A 20,043-nucleotide genomic window follows, 5' to 3' on the forward strand; every position below is an offset into this window, starting at 1 on the left:
GGCACTCTGATGGGCACATTGAATGTTAATGGGCACTCTGATGGGCACAACATAGAATGTGCCCACCAGCGTGCCCCTTAACATAACATGTTCTCATCAGAGTGCTCCTTAATATAAATGTGCCCATCAGAGTGCCCCTTAACATAAAATGTGCCCATCAGCATGCCCCTTATTTTATGGTTTTCCTTTTAGTGCAATAGCTTCTTTTTTATCTAGCGCTCACTGAACACTTTTATACTTTTATGGTTACATAGTTAGTCTGTCTGAAAAAAGACAAAAGTCCATCCAGTTCAACAATTAAAAAAAAAAAGTTATAATCCTACACCCACAGTTGATCCAGAGGAAGGCAAAAAAAAACCCAGCAAAGCGTGATCCAATTTGCTCCTGCAGGGGAAAAAATTCCTTCCTGATCCCCCGAGAGGCAATCGGATATTCCCCGGATCAACTTTACCTATAAATGTTAGTATCCAGTTATATTCTGTATATCCAAGAAAAAATCCAGGCCTTTTTTAAAGCAATCCACTGAGCTGGCCTGAACCAATTCTTGAGGGAGACTAATCCACATTTTCACAGCTCTTACTTCCCTTCCATGTTTGGAAATTAAATTTATTTTCCTCCAGATGTAAAAAATGCCCCCTTGTCCTCTGTGATGACCTCAGGGTGAATAGCTCTACACCGAGTTCACTATATGAACCACTGATGTATTTATACATGTTGACCATATCCCCCCTTAATATCCTCTTCTCAAGAGAGAATAAATTCAGTTCCTCTAATCTTTCCTCATAGCTGAGCTCCTCCATGACTCTTATCAGTTTGGTTGCCCTTCTCTGTACTTTCTCCAGTTCCCCAATGTTCTTTTTTGTGAATTGGTGCCCAAAACTGAACTGCATATTCCAGATGAGGTATTACTAATAATTTGTATAGGGGTAAAATGATCTCTCTCTCTCTCTCTCTGGAGTCTATACGTCGTTTAATACAAGAGAGGATTTTGCTCGCTTTAGAAACTGCAGCTTGGCATTGCATGCCATTATTAAGCTTGTGATCTACCAGAACTCCCCGATCCTTCTCTACCATTGATTCCCCCAGTTGAACCCCCCTAGTATGTATGATGTATGCATATTATTATTTTTAAAGACCTGCACATTGCATTATCCATTTAGAGCCTTTTTAGCCTTGTCACTTTATTGTTGTAATGCAGTGTACCTTCCCTGCCACCCCCATAAAGTCAAGATAACAGCTCACTGTGAAATAAAAATTTATTTTATGCAAGATGCATGTGTTGCAAAGAAATACAAAACTTTCAGATATATGAATGTGCTTACAATTTTTTAGATGTTATTAGCCTTTTTAGTGACTTTGATAAATATCCATGCTTTTAGTTCTGGAAATCGCAGAACTGCTTAACTTTTTTAAAGACATGTATAAAAAAAATTGAAAAAAAATATAATTTACAATCTCTTATAAATATTTACATTTATCTAGTTCACATTTACAAAGTTCATTTGGGATTATTTAACCAAGTCCCAGAAAACATTATAAACATTTCCTATAATATAATTATTGCGGATTTCAAAACCACTGTATATCCTGCTTCTCCATATGCTTGTTTTATGGCTTAATGAAAAGTAATATTTCTTATTGGCAGAACAGCTGTCCTGAGAGGATATATAGAATGTCAAATTATTATTTAGTCATATATAACTGGTTCCAGCAAAGACTGATTATTTCTATTTCCCGAGAGCTCATGACTCTTCATATCTTAATTTCCCCAGATATATCAGGTCCACAATCATGCACATATCTTCTCTTCCTCTTCATTTTGTAAGATAAATTGTAACAATACTATTTAACTAATAAGTGTATCTCTTATAAATGAAGAATGTGCATTTGGAAAGGAAATCCTTTACATCCTATGGGGAAATCAGAAAAGTTCTATCTATTTTTGTCCCTATGAATGACAAATGACCAAAGAAACAATAAAACAAGTACACTTTCAACTTTTACCACTTGTGGCCAGCAAAAATAAAAATAGAGGCAAGACTTCTAAAATGTCAATAGAGGAACCTCCTTTTTATCATTTATTATTAAAAATATTTTCATAAACATCATTTACTAAATAAGTATCATGTTTTACCTGAGTCTGTCAGCTTGTGGATTGAAACATTTCATAGAGTCAAAACCTTTTTTTTTTGTTTAGATACAGTGGTGAGGGGTTAGAACCTCTTTCAGGTTTAAGATCACTGTCTGTGTTTTCAATAGAAAGATATGCCTCTTCTGTTTGTCCTCATGACCATTGTCACCAAGACAGAAGGTAATGGAAAATCAAAAGTTTCATAGTTATTACCAGAACAGGAGGGGGGAATTTTCTAATTATTAAATTTATTTGGGGTGCGGTCATTTTGATTAGTTATCTACAATGTAACATGCCATCTCTGATGAGTAAATATAAATAAACATATTTAAGTTTTTTTTAATCCAATGCACATAGGAAACAACCCAAAATGTTCAATGTATATCATATTATCCTTCTCTACATAGTTAATGTATTGTTTTTAAATTATTTAAATAAAATGTTCACACAAAAGGACAATGCTAGCTACAGTAAGACAATTATTCAGTAAGACAATAAACAATAAATTGCCATCCAAACAGTGGTCACATTCAATAATGTATAACTTGGATGGAGGAATCAGTCAGATTTTTTTTTGTTTGGCCCATATGAAAACATTTTAATAGTATAAGGCCAGTTTGACAATGTTTGAATTTACTTGAAAAAGTGAATACTTACATTTCGGAGTTGGTCAAAAGCAAACTTGAAGCCTTGCTTGTAGTCTGTTGTCCCTTTAGCTGTGATGTTGTTGACTGCTTCTTTCAGAACCTTTTTATTGCGTACATTTGCTTGGACAAGATGGTGGAAGCAGCTGACATCATGGGCATTGCTGTTAAACTAAAACAAAAAATGAAAGCTGGTGACTAAGGCAACTAATAAACCTGGATTTTTATTACATTTTTAGACAAAAGTATTCTGGAGGAAAACCAAGGGAGAAAACTCCTTGCCAAATAAAAAGCAATAAAAATGCCACAGATACTTGCATTTCCCATCTGTCTGCCCTGTTGGATATAGATTTACTAGCTTTGCATACATATGTTGTATGGATTATTTAGTTAAATTTAAGTCCAACCTAATTACAAGATTCTAATGGGTTTAAAGAAAAATCCCAATTCTTCCACAGTCCTGTATGGTACACATTAAAGACATTAAAGAACAACTGCACTTTTAAACACATGATCTAATTTAAACTCTAAAGACACACTAAGCAACTTTTCAAATATTACCTCCCATATCTACCTTTTCTTTTCCTGTTCACTGGATGCTGCCATGAAAGGCCCAGGGGAATATTTACAATGTTTTTTGTTATTTTTTAATCAATAAATATAGGTTTGTCGGCATTCTAACTGAACAACAGTACAATAAGGAGAGATTCTATAGACCAAGACTTAAAACATACATGGCATCCTCTCCACATACTCCGCATACCTATTTCATACAGTGTTTTCAGCAGGAGGAGCTATTAATGTTTAATTATTTTTAAATCACACTCATGTACTCAATGGGGAAACAGAACACAAAGTGCTGAAAGACATTGGTTCCAGCTTATTTCTATAGACCAGGACTGACAACAGAAAATAAGGCATCAAAGGTGCATTCAATTTTTTACAGGTAGCTGGATGATATAATTTTGAGTAGGCAGGACTTAGTTATGCTGAAGCTACCTTCTTTCAGTGGTTTGTGCTTTGTTTTCAAAGTAATAACATGAGCACATTCAGCATAAAAAATTATTTAGAATTGGAGACGTTTACTCCATTCTCAGTTACGTAAAACACGACTTAAAAAAAAAAAAGCTTCTAAGTCTATGCAACTGCACTTTCATTCTTTTTTCTTTTCCAGGTCCTGTAACTTATACAATGATAAATGTCAACAAGGAGATCTTCTCTGCTTTGCAGAATTTTCTTTTTGCTTTACATTATAAGAGTCTTGTATTATTAAATAATAAAAATTTGAGCACATTCTTAACTTTTTTGAGAACATATCATTTCTGACAGGCTTACACAGATACATATATTTGTGTCTTTTTTGTAGAACTGCTAAAAACTTTATAGGAAAATTGTGAAAAAAACTGTTTCCCCTAATTTTTGCTCTAAAACATTCCAAATAAATAATCTTTTTTTCTAATATGTCTTCTGCTACATTTCTTTGGGAAAAAAATAACCCAAATCAGTGTATATTATTTAGGCTGTGTGAAAGTTCTAGAGTCAAAAACTATGATATATATATATATATATATATATATATTTGCACATACTGTATATATCTCTGAAATGTATCAATCCCAATGTTCAGACTGTCTATCTCATTTCCTGAGAAACTAAAATGCCAGGATAATACAATTAACCCCCAGATGGCCCCTTTTTGGAAAGTAGACAGTCCAATGTATTTAGTTACTGGTATTGTGATTTTTGTTATCAAAGTTGTCATTTTAACAAGTTATTTTTTTACACACAACATGTGTATACTTACAGTTACATTCCAAATAACATTTTCCAACTCCCCTTGGAAATTGCAAAAAGAAAATTAAAATCTTATTTTTTTACACAAAGTTGTAAAAAAATAAGATATTTTTACCACAAATCATGGGCATACTTAGAATTACACCCCAAAAAACATTCAACTAATCCTCCCGAGTATGAGAATACCACATATGTGAGACTTTTTAAGAGCCTATCTTCAAAGACGGAACAAAAATCCATTGATCATCTTCAGGATTTCAAGGGGCATAATCTACACATCTAATTTTCTGACCACCTACAACCTTTTTTGGAGGCCCCAAAGCACCAAGACAGTAGAAACACCCACAAAATTACCATATTTGAAGTAAAAATCCCCCAAACACCCAAAGGTATTTTTAAGAGGCATGTTACACCTAAAGGTATTTTTAAGAGGCATGTTGAGTTTTTTAAATATTTGATTTTTTGCCACATATTTTTGGAAAATGTAGAAAGGAATTTTTTTACACAAAATTGTCAATTTAATATGATATATCAAACACACAGCATAGGTATATTTAGAATTTCATACCAAAACACATTCTGATACTTCTGAGTATGGGGGTACTGTATGTGTGAGACTTTTTAAATGTCTGACGGATTATCTACCAGGCACTGTATCTTGTGTATCAAGCAAGCAAGCCTAGCCTGTTGGTATGTGGCTGCTCCCAGAAGTTCACTGTTCACTGGCCAGGAAGTACAGTAGGCTGAACACAGGGTGGACCTGTGGCTCCAGGAGTGAGGTGTCTGCAGGCGATGGCTGGGACTAGTGTCTCACAGAAACATAGTCAACAAGATGTCCCGATGGGTCAGTTCAGGTGGCAAGCAGAGTCATGGTCAATAAACAGGCAAAGGATTGATCCAGGAAGCAGGCAGAAATGTGGTCAATAAATATGACAAGAACTGGTGCGGTGGTGATCAGGAACACTGTTGCTGGCTGCACTGGCTCTGGTCATACTGGCACTGGTGAGGTCAGTGATCATCAATTGGCTGTGCTGGTCTGATTACATTGTCACTGCTGTGGCAGCAATCAGTAACACTGTTGATTGCTTATATTGGTCTGCTGAATCTGATATTGGTGTTGTGATTAGGGATCAACTCAGCCATCGCCTATGATTGGCTGTTGGCTTTGACAGCTTCCCTGCTGGGAAGCTGTTAAGGCCAACAGCCAATCGAAGGTGATGGAGGTATTCCGTGCCTCACAGCTGCATGTATACAAGGAGGGTGCTGCGGGACAGGGTATGCCTCTGCTGCTTGATTGGCTTTCAGCTTTGACAGCTTCCCCGCAGGATAGCTTGGGTGGCTTCAGATTCATGTCCAAACACAATTGATCTCATTCCTGGTGGTGATAAGGACAACAATTGCTAGGTTACCCTTGTCTGGTGACACTGGGACTAGTGTGGTAATCAGGAATACTGTTGCTGGCTGCAATGGCTTTGGTGACACTGGCACTGGTGTTACAGTGATCAGAAACACTGAGGTTAGCGTTCACTGGTCTGGAGACACTGGGACTGATATGGTGCAAATCAGGAACATTGTTGCCGGCTTACACTGGTCTTGTATGGCCATGATCAGGAACACTGTTTCTGGCTACACTGTACTGTGTGGCAGAGTATGCTGACACTGTGACTGGCTGCACTGGTCTGGTGACACAGGGAATGGTGTGGCTAGTGGTCAGGGACATTGGCTGACTGCACTGGCATATAGTGTTATCAGAGCAGCCAGATAGTTTATCTGATCACTGGCCACACCAGTCCCAGTGACACACTGTACTGGTCCAGGACACTGATCTTTTTTTACACAGTGAATGCTTACAACTGTGTTCACTGTGATTGATCACAGTGACCACAAGGTACAAGGTCAATTCCATGCCACCCAGTGGGCCACTCTGTGATTTGCTGTTTCTGAAGGACAGTGCATTTAAGTTCAATGTGAGCACTGTGCATCCCCTAGAGTGGCAGGATAATTTAATAAACCCTCCCACATAAATTTCCTCCTGGGAATGAGCCATTTTGGTATTTATATAAAGCACCCAGACGGCAAGTGAGTAAAGCATGTACCTTCATTTAATTTGTGAATTACTTTAGGTTGTGTTGTACCAGTTTTGCCAGCAAATTATATTGTTGGCGAAACTGGCAAAACACATGCTAAATAAATTTGCAACTAAAATAATGGTACTTTCTTTAAATTTGTATTGCCTTTTATATATTATTATATATACTAATAAACAATTTTTATACTAACAGTAAAACAAAATACTAACCAGGGTTAAATTGAGGCTAACTATGGTTAATACAGGGTCAGGGGTGGACTGACCACTTGGGTACTCGGGCACTGCTCGAGGGCCCAGGGTCAGTAGGAGGCCAAATGAGATGCCCCTGGAACCTTTCATAGGCTTTTTTGGGTGTGGTTTGAGTGTGGGCGAGGACAAAGGGGCCCCATGATCCCCTATTGCCCTGGGGCCCCATGAGTTGTCAGTCCACCCCTGTACAGGGTTAATTCTAAACAAATCTTTACCAAAAAACACAAAAACAATCAGTAGAATTATCAAAATAAAATATTTTCAGATCAAGGAGGGTTACAATAATTGGAAAGTGAATGCACTATAAAGAGAGTGTATATGTACACACACACACACACATAAACCTATATGTATATATCCTAACATATGCAATATATAGCAATATAGCATCATTAGGCAGCTGCACACTTCTACATACTCCCAGGTTCTGAAACTGCATAAACAGTTAAGCACTTAAGCACACCTTAAGACCATATTATTTTAATTGTGTTTAGGTGACTTGCAGTCATTTATCTTAAATTATCCAATTGCCTGAGCAACATAATCTAGGTAATTTATATTAATTACTGACCTGCTGACAATGTGCAATTTAGCAGAGCTGGAAAAACAGTAGATAAATGTGGTAAATAAATTGCTATATTTTTTTATGTGAGAAACCTGTGTTGCGTTCTCTAGCATTGAAGTATGAAATGGCTAACGAGTAAACAATTGTTGTGACACTTCATTTATTAGCTGTTGACCAAAATCCTATTGTGTTACATTATTTTAATATAGTTTTTTATTGATTTGTTTTGCAAGCTGTTTATTGCATACTCTAAAAATAAATATAAGGATAAACAAATGGCATAATAATAAGATCATTGTTGGTATGAGTACTGAATAACATATTGAGCAATAAGAAAAAGATCAGTGCACTGTGATTAGGATATACAACAAAAACATATATATATATATATATATATATATATTGTAACGGGGTTAGCTCGGCAGCGGGTGTGTGTGACCCCCTGGATGGGTGCACAACACAAAAAGACAGGCACAGCACAACAACAGTGGAGGAGAAAACAAACAGGTACAATTTATTTACAATATTTACAGAAAATGGTAAACCAAAAAAAAAAGAAACATCAAAATAAATCCTGGCCAACTTGGCTACTTACTGCAACAACAGCTTTCCCTAGCTACCCACTAGGTACAGCCTGCTGCTATACCTAGTTGCTAGTACTTGGAGGCTAGCCACACATGCTTTGGTCTCTCTGCACACAGATAAGATGTCAGCTCCCCAGTCAGTTCAGACACAGACCTGGTTCCAGGTTGGAGCAGCTCCCTAAGCACTCTGGGAAGTTTTATACAGGTTTTAATGAGCCCACTACCTTCAGCTGGGCTCATTACCTCAGTGCTGAAGGACTCAGCACTTCCCTCTAGTGGGACAAATCCCCATAAAGCCTGAACCTCGGACAAATGTATCGTCCATCCAGGACGCAACCAGGTGATTTCACCTGCCTACTGTCACAATATATATATATATATACTGTATATTATATATATGTGTGTATATATATATATATATATAATGACTGAATGACTGCAGTGAAGTAAGCATAGGTGAGTGATTTTTTTCAAAAGTTTGATCAGCTATGGTTCATTCAAACATTTCAACAATTTGTAATCCTCCAAGATTTGGAATTTTCAAACCACAAATCCCTCGAGGTCAACGCAAATCTAAAACAGGCTCCAACATAGTATGTATTACAGAGCTGCAAATAATGAAAATATGTGCAAAATGGTTTCATAAACTGCTAGCATGGAGGGGTCAAAAAACAGCCTAAACCACTTACTCAAAAAAATTCTATCGGGGATACTAAGTGCCAGGACACTGGCAATCGAGCTATGGGTACTGACAACAGCAGAAACAAACATAAGGTAGAAACAGCTTTGGAGCACACTTTGGAACCCCAAAAAATAAAACAGATTCGGATTTAGCTTGCAACTTCTGAATTCATGACATTTAGTCTGAATCTAATGTCTCCTTGACTTTCAGGTTGCAACATTTAGGTGCAGCTCATTATAAAAGCTGAGAAATTTTGTCATGCACACCCTTCTGACTGTCTTCAGTTCTCTAGCAGTGACCCCTGAAAAGCTCTGCATGCCAGCAACTTCTGTGAAAAAAGATGTTGTGACACTAAAAGAGACAGCTTTAATCTGGCTGGAAAAGTAAAAAAAAAACAAAAACAAAAAAAACTGTAGTACATCACTAGGATACAAATCACAATATGTTAAAATTTCAAACTAGAAGCATTATCAACCCACTACAATGGAAGAAACCCTTTTATATGCTCCTAAATATTCAATTTCAGGGAAAACTCAGTTCTTTGAGAAAAGTTCTTTTATAAATGAATTTTGTTTATAAACAGGTTAAAATTCATTGGATAATAAATTTACAGTACAATAAATATAACAGGAGAATTAAACCGCTATGATGTTTTATAAGAAAAATAAGTGAAATGCAGAAAAAATGGACAATAACAATATAACCCTATTGTAAAATGACTTTTTTTTTTTTTAACAAAAAAACACACACTTTAGTAAACTAGAACATATAAATTAATATGCATCTATACCTCACTATATACTGGGTGCTTTCTCCTCAGAGCAAAGACCAATACAACAGTTACTAAACAGAACCACTAGGTGGCAACAAAGTACCAATGACACAGTTTTGCTGTTGTAAGCACAATTTGTAGACACAATACCTTTACCTTGGGACATAACATGACACACAACCATCTGCATCCTAAATTATTTCATAATAATTCTTCCTATTAGAAACAACAATCATATGCTCTTATAACAAGCAATACTTAACCTCTTCACGCCGACGGTACGCAACTATACGGCCTCTCGACGGCTGGGCCTTGATGCCGAGCGGCCGCATATTTGCGTACCATTTTTAAACAAACATGTGCTGAGAGCGTGTGCCCTGTGCAACCCAGCACATGTGGGCATCCTATGGAAAGCTCCCAATCTCTCCTTGCAATCGGGACCTTTCCGATCATGTGACTGCTGTGACAGGATATCATGGTGGTCCCATGACCCTAAACCCCGCCCAGGGGCGGACTGACCATTTGGAAACTTGGGCACTGCCCGAGGGCCCAGGGTCAGTAGGGGGCCCCATGAGATGCCCCTGGTACCTTTTTCATAGGTTTTTTTGAGTTTGGGCAAGGACACAGGGGCCCCATGAACCCCTATTGCCCGGGGGCCCCATGAGTTGTCAGTCCGCCCCTGATCCCGCCCCGCCTCCTGGCGTCAGAAACCCCTTAAAGGCACTGGCATGAAGGGGTTAATAAACCTTAATACCATATTAATTGGAATTACTCTTTTAATCAGCATGTTTCTTTTCTGAGTGCTTCTTTAACAAGTGTTGTCGCAGTTTCAACGCCGATTCTATCACCTTCTCATCATTTCTTCTCTGCTCTTTCACAGGTAAATGTCTGCATGCAATATCCATTTATGTGCAGTATCCATCTGTATTTATCCATCTCCATGCCATGTATGACTGCTAATTGACACTGCTATGCGATATGGTAAATCTCTGCATGCAATATCCTTTAATCTTGTCTATGAGGATTGCAGTGATTCATTGGCCTCCTGGACCAGTATCACACTTTTTGCTGACTTCTCTGCCTGGCTACCCTTCTTTCTCTCCTCTGAAATACCCACTATCATTCTTGGTGACTTTAACATCTCTGTTAATGTTAACACCCCGGCTACTGCTCAACTTCTCAACTTAACTCCATCTTTTGACCTAACACAATGGACACACACTTCCACTCACTCCAATGGTGATACTCTTGACCTTGTATTCTCCCATCTCTGCACTCCTGGCAACCTCACCAACACACACTTTTCTCTCTCTGATCACAATCTCATCACTTTCACAGTATCCTTGTCTCCAACCACCTATCCCTCCAAATGATCACTTGTACAAACATTCACAAATTTAACCCTTTTTTTCTCTATTCTGTTACTAACCACCTCTATGACAAAATCTCTTCCCTTTCCTGTCCTAACCTGGCCACCTTTGTTTACAACTGTTCACTATCATCCTCATTGGATGCACTTGCTCCTTTAACAACACGAAGAATCAGGCCCGACTGTTACAACCTTGGCAAACTGACAACGCCAAAAAACCCAAGAAATGTTATCATGCTCTTGAATGACTGTGGCGTAAAACCAAATCCCTGCAGGACTTCACTCTATATAAATCTGCCCACCTAAAATACAATTCCAGACTCCATGCTGCCAAATAAACCTGCTTTGTCTCTTTTATTAACACCTTGTCATCCAGTCTTCGTTGGCTCTTCTCTACCTTTAACTCTCTACTTTGCCCCCCACCCACTTTACCCACTAACTCACTCACTGCCCAAGAGACTGACAATCACTTCAAACACAAGATTAATGCAATACGTGAGGACACATCTACTATACAGATATCTTCCCCACTTAACAGACCTTGTCTAACAGCACAGTCAACACTTTCCTCTTTTGAACTGGCTACTACTGAAGAAGTTACCAAACTTTTCTCAGATGCCCACCTAACCAACTGTCCCCTGGATCCTGTTCCCTCACAAATACTACAGTCATCTTCTTCATCTATCTTATGCTCTCTCACTGACATCTTCAATCTCTCCCTATCTACTGGCACCTTTCCCTCCCCCCCTAAAGCATGCACAGATCATTTCCATACTTAAAAAGCCCTCACTGGACCCCACCAACCTGAACAACATAAGACCTATCTTGTTGCTCCCATTCACCTCTAAACTTTTATAACACTTTGTCTATAACTGTCTTAGCTCCTAACTCAAAAACTGAAAACAACCTTCTTGACCCCTTACAGTCTGGCTTTTGCTTGCTGCACTCCACAGAAACTGCTCTACTTAAACAATTTACTAACTGCTAAAATCCAATGGCAACTACTCCATACTCTTATTACTAGACCTCTCTGCAGCTTTTAATACTGTTGACTACCCGCTCCTTCTCAATAACCTCCACTGCCTTGGTTTCGGAGATTCAGCTTTTTCCTGGTTCTCCTCCTACCCATTGCAACACTCCTTCGGTGTTATCTATAACTATGTCTCCTCCTCTCTACTTCCTCTTTCTGTAGGGGTCCCCTAAGGCTCTGTTCTTGGACCCCTTCTCTTTACTATCTACACCTCCTCTCTTGGTCACATGATAACCTTTCACAGCTACAAATACCACCTCCATGCCGATGACACCCAAGTCTATCTGTCTACTCCTCACCTCCCTCCTTCAGTCTATTCTTGCATTACTGACTTACTAACTGACATAACAGCATGGATGTAGCACCACTTCCTTAAACTAAACCTTTCTAAAACTGAGCTGAAAATATTCCCCTTGGTTCGTGCCCTCCTGCATGACTGTTCCATCAAGATCAATAATGCAACTATCAGTTCCTCCACTCAAGCCAGGGTATTGGGTGTAATCCAAGACTCTGACCTATCATTTCAGCATCAAATCCAATTGCTGTCAAAAGCTTGTAGACTTCACCTCTGTAACATCTCTAAAATTCACCCCTTTTAACTAACAAAACCACCAAGCTACTTATTCACTCCCTTGTTATCTCTCAAGTTGATTATTGCAATTCCCTTCTCATAGAACTACCTCTCCTCTTTAGTCTATCATAAATGCTGCTGCCAGAATCATCTACCTTACCAACCACTCAGTATCTGCCACCCTTCTCTGCCAATTCCTCCACTGGTTTCTGATTTCCCAGCCAATTAATTTAAATATACTAACAACAACATCCAAATCGATTCACAGCTCTGCCTTGAGCTACATCACCAATCGTGTGTCCAAATACCACCCAAACCATCCTCTCTGCTCCTCTTATAACCTCCTGCTGTCAAGCTCCCTTGTCTCCTCCTCCAAAGCTCGTCTTCAGGACTTCACCAGAGCCTCTTACATCCTCTGGAACTCTCTACTTCAATCTGTCCGGCTATCCCTACCCTGGCTGTCTTTAGTCCATCTCTTAAAATGTATCTCTTTAGGGAAGCCTACCGTGCCTCCAACTAGACATTTGTCACTTCCATCAGTTCACCCCCCACAGTTAAAACCTTTTGTACCACTTGCCCCACCCTATTAGATTATAAGCTTTTATGAACAGGGCCCTCTTAATCCTCTTGTTTTTATTATATTATAACTGTACTGTCTCCCTTTATATTGTAAAGAGCTGTGCAAACTGTTGGCTCTATGTAAATCCTGTATAATAATAATAATTTAGAATAAATGACATTTCCACAATAAATAGTGCATGCATTGTAGTACACCAAAAAAGAAAATAAATTGTACCAAGCCAAGGTAACCAATCCAAACTCAAATAACATTATTCAACAACTTTATGCTGAAATGGTTCAAATATGTTTATACACTTTGAAGGGACCCAAACCACCAGTATTTGTTTTTTATAAACAAGTTACTTTTTTTCTTGATACTAAAGTTTTATTGTTATGTTTTTCAACATAGACATACTGAGGAAGAGAGAAAGGAGAAAGTCATAATGTTTACAAAGCCATATGACAAATATGATTGTTTAAGTATATAATGTGAGCTTTTATGGGCAGTGTTCTGGACATTAACAGAAAGATGTACATCGACGTGCTACACTATAAATGCAAGGGGGTGTATCGTTCACAATAGTGTACAGAAAGAAGAGGGATATAAGAGTCAAGCATTTAAAATATGTATTAGAAAGAAGAGGGATGAGTGAGACACTGTCTTGTATAAGGAGCAGAGACTTTGAAAGTGGGTAGTAGGTACAAAATAATAAAGATGTATATATAAAAAAAAACCCATCTAAACGTTTGCTTAAATAAAGGCATACCAGTTGGTGCTAAGGGGGCATGAACATTTACAAAATTTAGGTTAAAGAGATGCTTCTGGGGTAACCAAGCCATGGGTTCCAGTGCTTGTAAAATATGTTAGTTGTTAAGTGAGCTTTGGCAAATGTATATTCAATTAAACAGTGGTCACTGAGAATGGTTATCATATATTGAAGAGAGAGCGGGCTAGCGCTCTTCCAATTGCAAGCACTAGAGATGCAAGCAGTCAGCAAGATGTGGGTAACTAGAGAATGTAATGTTTTGGGCCAGGAATCTAGCCCCAGTACCAGAAGAGCCATTGTAGAAAACAAGTTAACAGTAATACCAGTAATCAAACTGAAAAATCATTAATACCGAACCATAACATATGTAAAGCAGGACACTACCATCAGATTTAAGGTGGAGTGCCATCCTATCCAAAATTTCTTCAGCACTTGGGTGAGTGGTTGGGATAGACTGGGGGACATTTATCAATTTGGTTGCACAGAGAGCCTAACCTTATCAATAGCAGTGAAAGATTTACTACAAGGTTCCAACATGAGTTCCTCATTGGAACAGAATGAAAACTGATTCTAACCACGTCTTAATTGTACACCTGTTTAAAATCTGTCTCATCTATAGTAATACAATTGTTGCCGGCCTTAGCAAATACAGGGGTTGGACAAAGAAAATAAAAACACTACATGATTTGTAGGTGTGAAAGTGACGACATGTTTCGTACTGAAAGCGGAAGTGATGTAACATTCTTTTGCTTCTGCTGTATGATGAGACACCTAGCTAACTGGTGGGAAGCCTTACTTTCGTCATTTGTCATTAGCAAGTTAAAATATATTACAATTTGTTTTGACTTTAAAACCGCTTAAACACTACATGCTTTGCTTATGTCTTAAACGTTCATAACAATAAACATAAGGAAGCTTGAATTCTCAACAAATATTTGGGTTTATGTTTAAAGCATATTTTGCTTTTTCCTATTTTGCACACAACAAGATATTTTAGAGATCAAACTTAACTAATTGTCAATAGAGTTACATGAAAAACTAAAAAGATTACTGGAAATGAAAAGCAGTAAAATTATGTTAACTCGTGTTTTTGCACATGAGCATGAAATGTATTACGGAAACTGAAAAGCGCTTAGATTTTATCAAGGACCTGATATTGTCAGTTTCAATAATGAAAAGAGTCTGTGTGTTTTTAGAATTGCGCAGCCTGTCTGGAGGTTTTTAACATAATGTACATGCTTATGTATAAACAGAAAAGACTTCTTGTCTGAAGACAGCAGCTAGAGACTAAGTGAAGAATCTCCATCCACCTCCCAAGCAGCAGACCATATACAGTATTTACTGGATGGGGCTGAAACAGGCTTTTGGATATTTGATTATTTATTTTATTATCTTCACATTAAATTAAGAAAACAATAATAATTTACTTCTAAACAAGTGCAGCATTAAACTAGAATCTCATATTAGAACAACTTTATAATATACTACCAAGTTACATATAGTTATTTATGATATATTGTGTTGCTTGATAATATAGCAATTGTGTAATACTCCAGCATAAGAAGAAAATGAACCTAATAAAATAACAATGTATTGAAGAAACCTTTCCGTGTTTGGAGATTAAATGTATTTTCCTCCAGATGTAAAGAGTGCCCCCTTGTCCTCTGTGATAACCTTATGGTGAATAGCTCTACACCGAGTTCACTATATGAACCACTGATGTATTTATACATGTTGATCATATCCCCTCTTAACCACTTGCCTACAGGGCACTTATACCCCCTTCCTGCCCAGGCCAATTTTCAGCTTTCAATGCTGTCACACTTTGAATGACAATTGCGTGGTCATGCAACACGGTACCCATATGAAATTTTTATAATTTTTTTGAGACAGATAGAGCTTTCTTTTGGTGGTATTTAATTACCTCTGGGTTTTTTTTATTTTTTGCTAAACAAACCAAAAACAACTGAAAATTTTGAAAAAAAAAGTTTATTCTTAGTTTTTGTTATAAAATTTAGTAAATAAGTGATTTTTCACCTTCACTGATGTGCGCTAATGAGGCTGCAGTGATGGGCACTGATAGGCTGCACTGATGGGCACTGATGGGCACTGAGGAGGAGGCACTGGTAGGTGGCACTGATGGGCATTGACAGGCATCACTGATGGGCACTGAAAGGCAGCACTCATATATGGCACTGATAGGTGGCACTGACTGGCACTGATAGGTGACACTGAAAGGCAGCTCAGATTGGCACTGATATGTGGCATTGATGTGCACTGGTAGGCACTGATATTGGCATTGATGTGGCACTGATGAACACTGGCAGGTAGCATTGATGGACACTGACAGGATTTAGTAGACTCTGCTATACCAGTGCAAGATACTAATGATTATTTCTTCCTCAAATGCCCTTTTTTCTTTTTTTGCCTTGTTTTTATAAAATCTACAACACTTGTTAAAAAAAAAAAAATGTTTGATAAAAAAAAACAATTATGTATATGTTACAAAGGAGGAGATGGCTGAACTTGAAAACAAAAAGCTTGTCATTTTCCAAGTGGCACTGACAATGGTGGTGATGCCTGTAAAAGGCGAGGATAAACAGAAACACTCAGACATTTCAGACTTAACCTGAATACATTCCTCAGTGGTAATGAAGGAACTGGAAAAAAATCACCCAAAAAGGTTCAAAAAGGGTAGCGTTTGGTTTTAAAACTCCTTGGTAATATAACTTTTCATAGCAGAAAAACATCAGAAACTACAGTTCTTACATTAATATAATTTTCAAGAGGAGCTTCAAATGTGCTTCTCAAAGTTTAGCTTTAACTGACAGATCATTCAGTAATTATTCTCTTCAATTTGCACATAAATGGTAAAAAATATGTTTGCATGTGACCTACACAGGGAGTTGTATACCTATATATATGTTGTATAGAGATCTGTTGCATTGTATATTACTTCACTTACTGTAGTTACATGTGGTGTATTAGTACAAAGAAACTCTGCTTGGTGATTGGCCACTTTTGTGAACAAATAGTTACTGCCCAAATGAGCTTTGACAGGGCTCTTGAAAACTAGATCAGAATTGTGATCTATATTTTATATATTTGGAGTCTCAGAACTGGCTCTGAAATGGATTGTCATATCTCACTTATCGCTGTCACTTTGTTTCTCTTGTTTAATTCCAGTCATGATGTTGTCCAGTCAACTACGGTGTTCCTCAGGGCTCAATTTTAGGTCCCTTGCATTTTAGCATTTACATTTTTCCACTTGGCCAACTGCTTAGATCACATGGGCTCAATTATCACTTCAATGCTTACGACACTCAGATATACAGATTCTACTTTGACTGCTTCTCTCCTAACTGTATTTGTGATATAAAATCTTGGATGACGCACAATTTTTATTTATTAAAGTGTGACAAGACTGAAGTCATGCTTAGGGGTACACCCCCTCAATTATGTAAGGCCAGTCCTGGTAGCCTGTCTATCGATGGCACTGCACTTGAACTTCAGTCTAAATTGAAAAATATGGGTTGATATTTGATGCTACTTTAACCTTTGATCCACATGTACAAAATATTGTCAGAACATCTTTTTTCCCTTGAGAAACATAGCTCAGCTGTGTCCTATGCTATCATACACTGTAGCTGAAAAGCTGATGCATAAATTTTTGTTCTCCTGACTACTTCAATGCCCTACTGTGTACCTAAATCCACTATTACTATAACTTCATTATGCACAAAATTCTGCACCCAGAACCTGACTAGGTCTGGTACAAGTGACCATATTACCCCTATCCTGGAGCTCTTGCACTGGCTACCCGTCAGGTTTTGCATAGATTTTAAGATCCTCTTGCGCACCTATAAGGCTTGGCACCTTGTTATTTGAAAGTTTATCAATTTACTTCCCCCCTCGTAACTTCCACTCCTCAAATTCTGGTCTTCTGTGTGTCCCCCTACTCACCTACACTCGATGGGAGACAGAGCCTTCTCCTGCTATGCCCCAAAACTGTAGAATTTACCTCCAAAGAATATCAGAGAGTCATCTTCTCTAAACTCATTCAAATCAAATTTTAAATTCTCATTTTTTTATCCTGTGTATTTCTTGTGTTTTCTTTGTAAAGCACTTTGAGAAGCTACCTTTAAAGATGCTATATGCAATAAAGTGTATAAAGTGTATGAAATAAATTATATTTTTACTGGCTAAAATAACTTATTAAAGATTATTTTGGACCTGTTAAATTCCTTCCTCAGGTATAATATATTTGCTAGCAATGATTAAATGAGTTCCATGGCTAGTGAAAATCATTTATAGTGTGGCCAAGAATAATAAAGAAATATGGGGATAGATTCCCAACACAGGGTGGTTACTGTGGGGATATGGACAAAGCTCCAAAGTGCCACGTCCTATTCAAACTATTTTGGAAGAGAGAAACCCTTTGTTGACTCTATAGGCACTACAACAATAATAAATAAAAGTATTACTTTATTAGACATACATAAACATACAATAATACATACACTTAATAAAATTTTCTACAGAGTGCGTTACTCCTGTAGCATACAATAGTATATACTCAGTACAGATACATGCAATGCTAATAGGTTCCACAAAGAAGGTGTACCATATCTCAGCAAAGATTTAAGAGAAGGTACTCTGGTAATGGCAGATATAGTAGCTCGACATGTTTCGCGATAATATTGCTTCTTTAGGAGTTGTAAAAGGATTTCTATGTAAAGGAACATGAGTTGGTAAACAGCATTGTATATTGACAAATATCTACATTTCAGACTGGTTAGACAAATTGTCATACCTTAAAATACATGCATCTGTATGAGGGCTGTGTAGGGGAGCATTCGACCATCCCATATGGGGCCAGTCCATGAGGGGATCCCCACAAACCAAAGGGGCAAGTGGCACGCTCTGCAATACTTCCTAACATGTATGAAATGCACAGTTGTTACAAGGACAACATGATACGGGCCTCCTAGGTGGTTAGGCCCCATATGGGATGGCCGAATGCTCCCCTTAAAAATCTATATAGGTGACGCTTTGAAATTTTTTTATCAGTTACCTGTTTAGAGTTACAGAGGAGGTCTAGCACTAGAATTATTGCTCTTGCTCTAATGTTTGCAGTGATACCTCACATGTGTGCTGTAAACATCGTTTACATAGGTGGGTGTTACTTATGTTTGCGTTCATTTCTGCATGTGAGCACAGAGGGATGGAGGCACTTTAAAAAAATTTTTGTTTGTTTCTTATTTTATATTTATTACTTTTATTCCTATTACAAGGAATGTAAACATTCTTTGTAATAAAAATAAGGATGACAGGTCCTCTCTAACCACTTCAAGTCCGCACACTTTCACCCCCTTCCTGTCCAGGCCAATTTTCAGCTTTCAGTGCTATCACACTTTGAATGACAATTGCGCGATCATACAACACTTTACCCATATTAATTTTTTAGTATTTTTTTGAGACCGATAAAACTTTATTTTGGTGGTATTTATTCACCACTGGGATTTTTATTTTCTTTGCTATATAAATGAAAAAATCCAAACTTTTTGAAAACAAGTGCTTTTCTTATAAAATTTTGCAAATAAATAATCTTTCTTCATAAATCTTGGTCAAAATGTATTCAGTTATATTTTTAGTAAAAAAAAAAAATAACCCAAATAAGTTTATAACCAAAAATTATAATTTTTCAAATTTTTTTTACATTTTTATTTTATTTTTTTATATTATTATTTATGTTTTTTAACATACTGTTACCCTAGCAGTACAGTGTACTACTTGTGATAGGTGATGAAGATTTTTTTTTTGTACACTGATTGCTTTTACACCCATAAAGGCTGTAAAAGCAATAATTTCTCCTCTCTGGCTGCATTCTTGCAGCCATTAAGAAATACTGTGAGAGCTGTGATTGGTCACAGCTTCTCACATGGTACAGGGCTGTTGGGAATAGCCTTGTACCATGTGGCCTCTGTGATCATTCACAGATTCCACAAGTAGTAAGCAATGATGTCAGAAAGTGACATCTTGCTGACTACTATTCATGTGATCACTGATTGGCCAATGTAAACATCTGATCTTACATCTTAATGCCCAGCTACTGTACATGTGCATCCATAGTGAGGTGGTGTCGTAAAATTGTAACCAACAGCTCTTGGTCTCTGGGGTTTCTCTCCAAGCTCCTGATCATATGAACACTGGAGTTAAGACTCACATAAAGTAT

General features: G+C 37.5%; 1 protein-coding gene across 5 annotated transcripts in view; it reads right to left on the bottom strand.

Annotated features, from left to right (window-relative positions):
* CACNA2D1 (calcium voltage-gated channel auxiliary subunit alpha2delta 1) overlaps positions 1–20,043 on the bottom strand; it is an 857,854-nt gene that overhangs the window by 234,206 nt on the left and 603,605 nt on the right. For all 5 annotated transcript variants that reach the window (XM_089685880.1, XM_089685888.1, XM_089685869.1 and 2 more), the window contains one exon: positions 2,789–2,947. In XM_089685880.1, coding sequence (XP_089542006.1) covers positions 2,789–2,947 — 159 coding nt within the window. The remainder of the gene's footprint in view (positions 1–2,788; positions 2,948–20,043) is intronic.

The sequence above is a fragment of the Staurois parvus genome, unplaced genomic scaffold (genome assembly GCF_062004578.1).
Source record: "Staurois parvus isolate SC_StPar_1 unplaced genomic scaffold, SC_StPar_1.0 ptg000019l, whole genome shotgun sequence".
NCBI classification, from domain to species: domain Eukaryota; kingdom Metazoa; phylum Chordata; class Amphibia; order Anura; family Ranidae; genus Staurois; species Staurois parvus.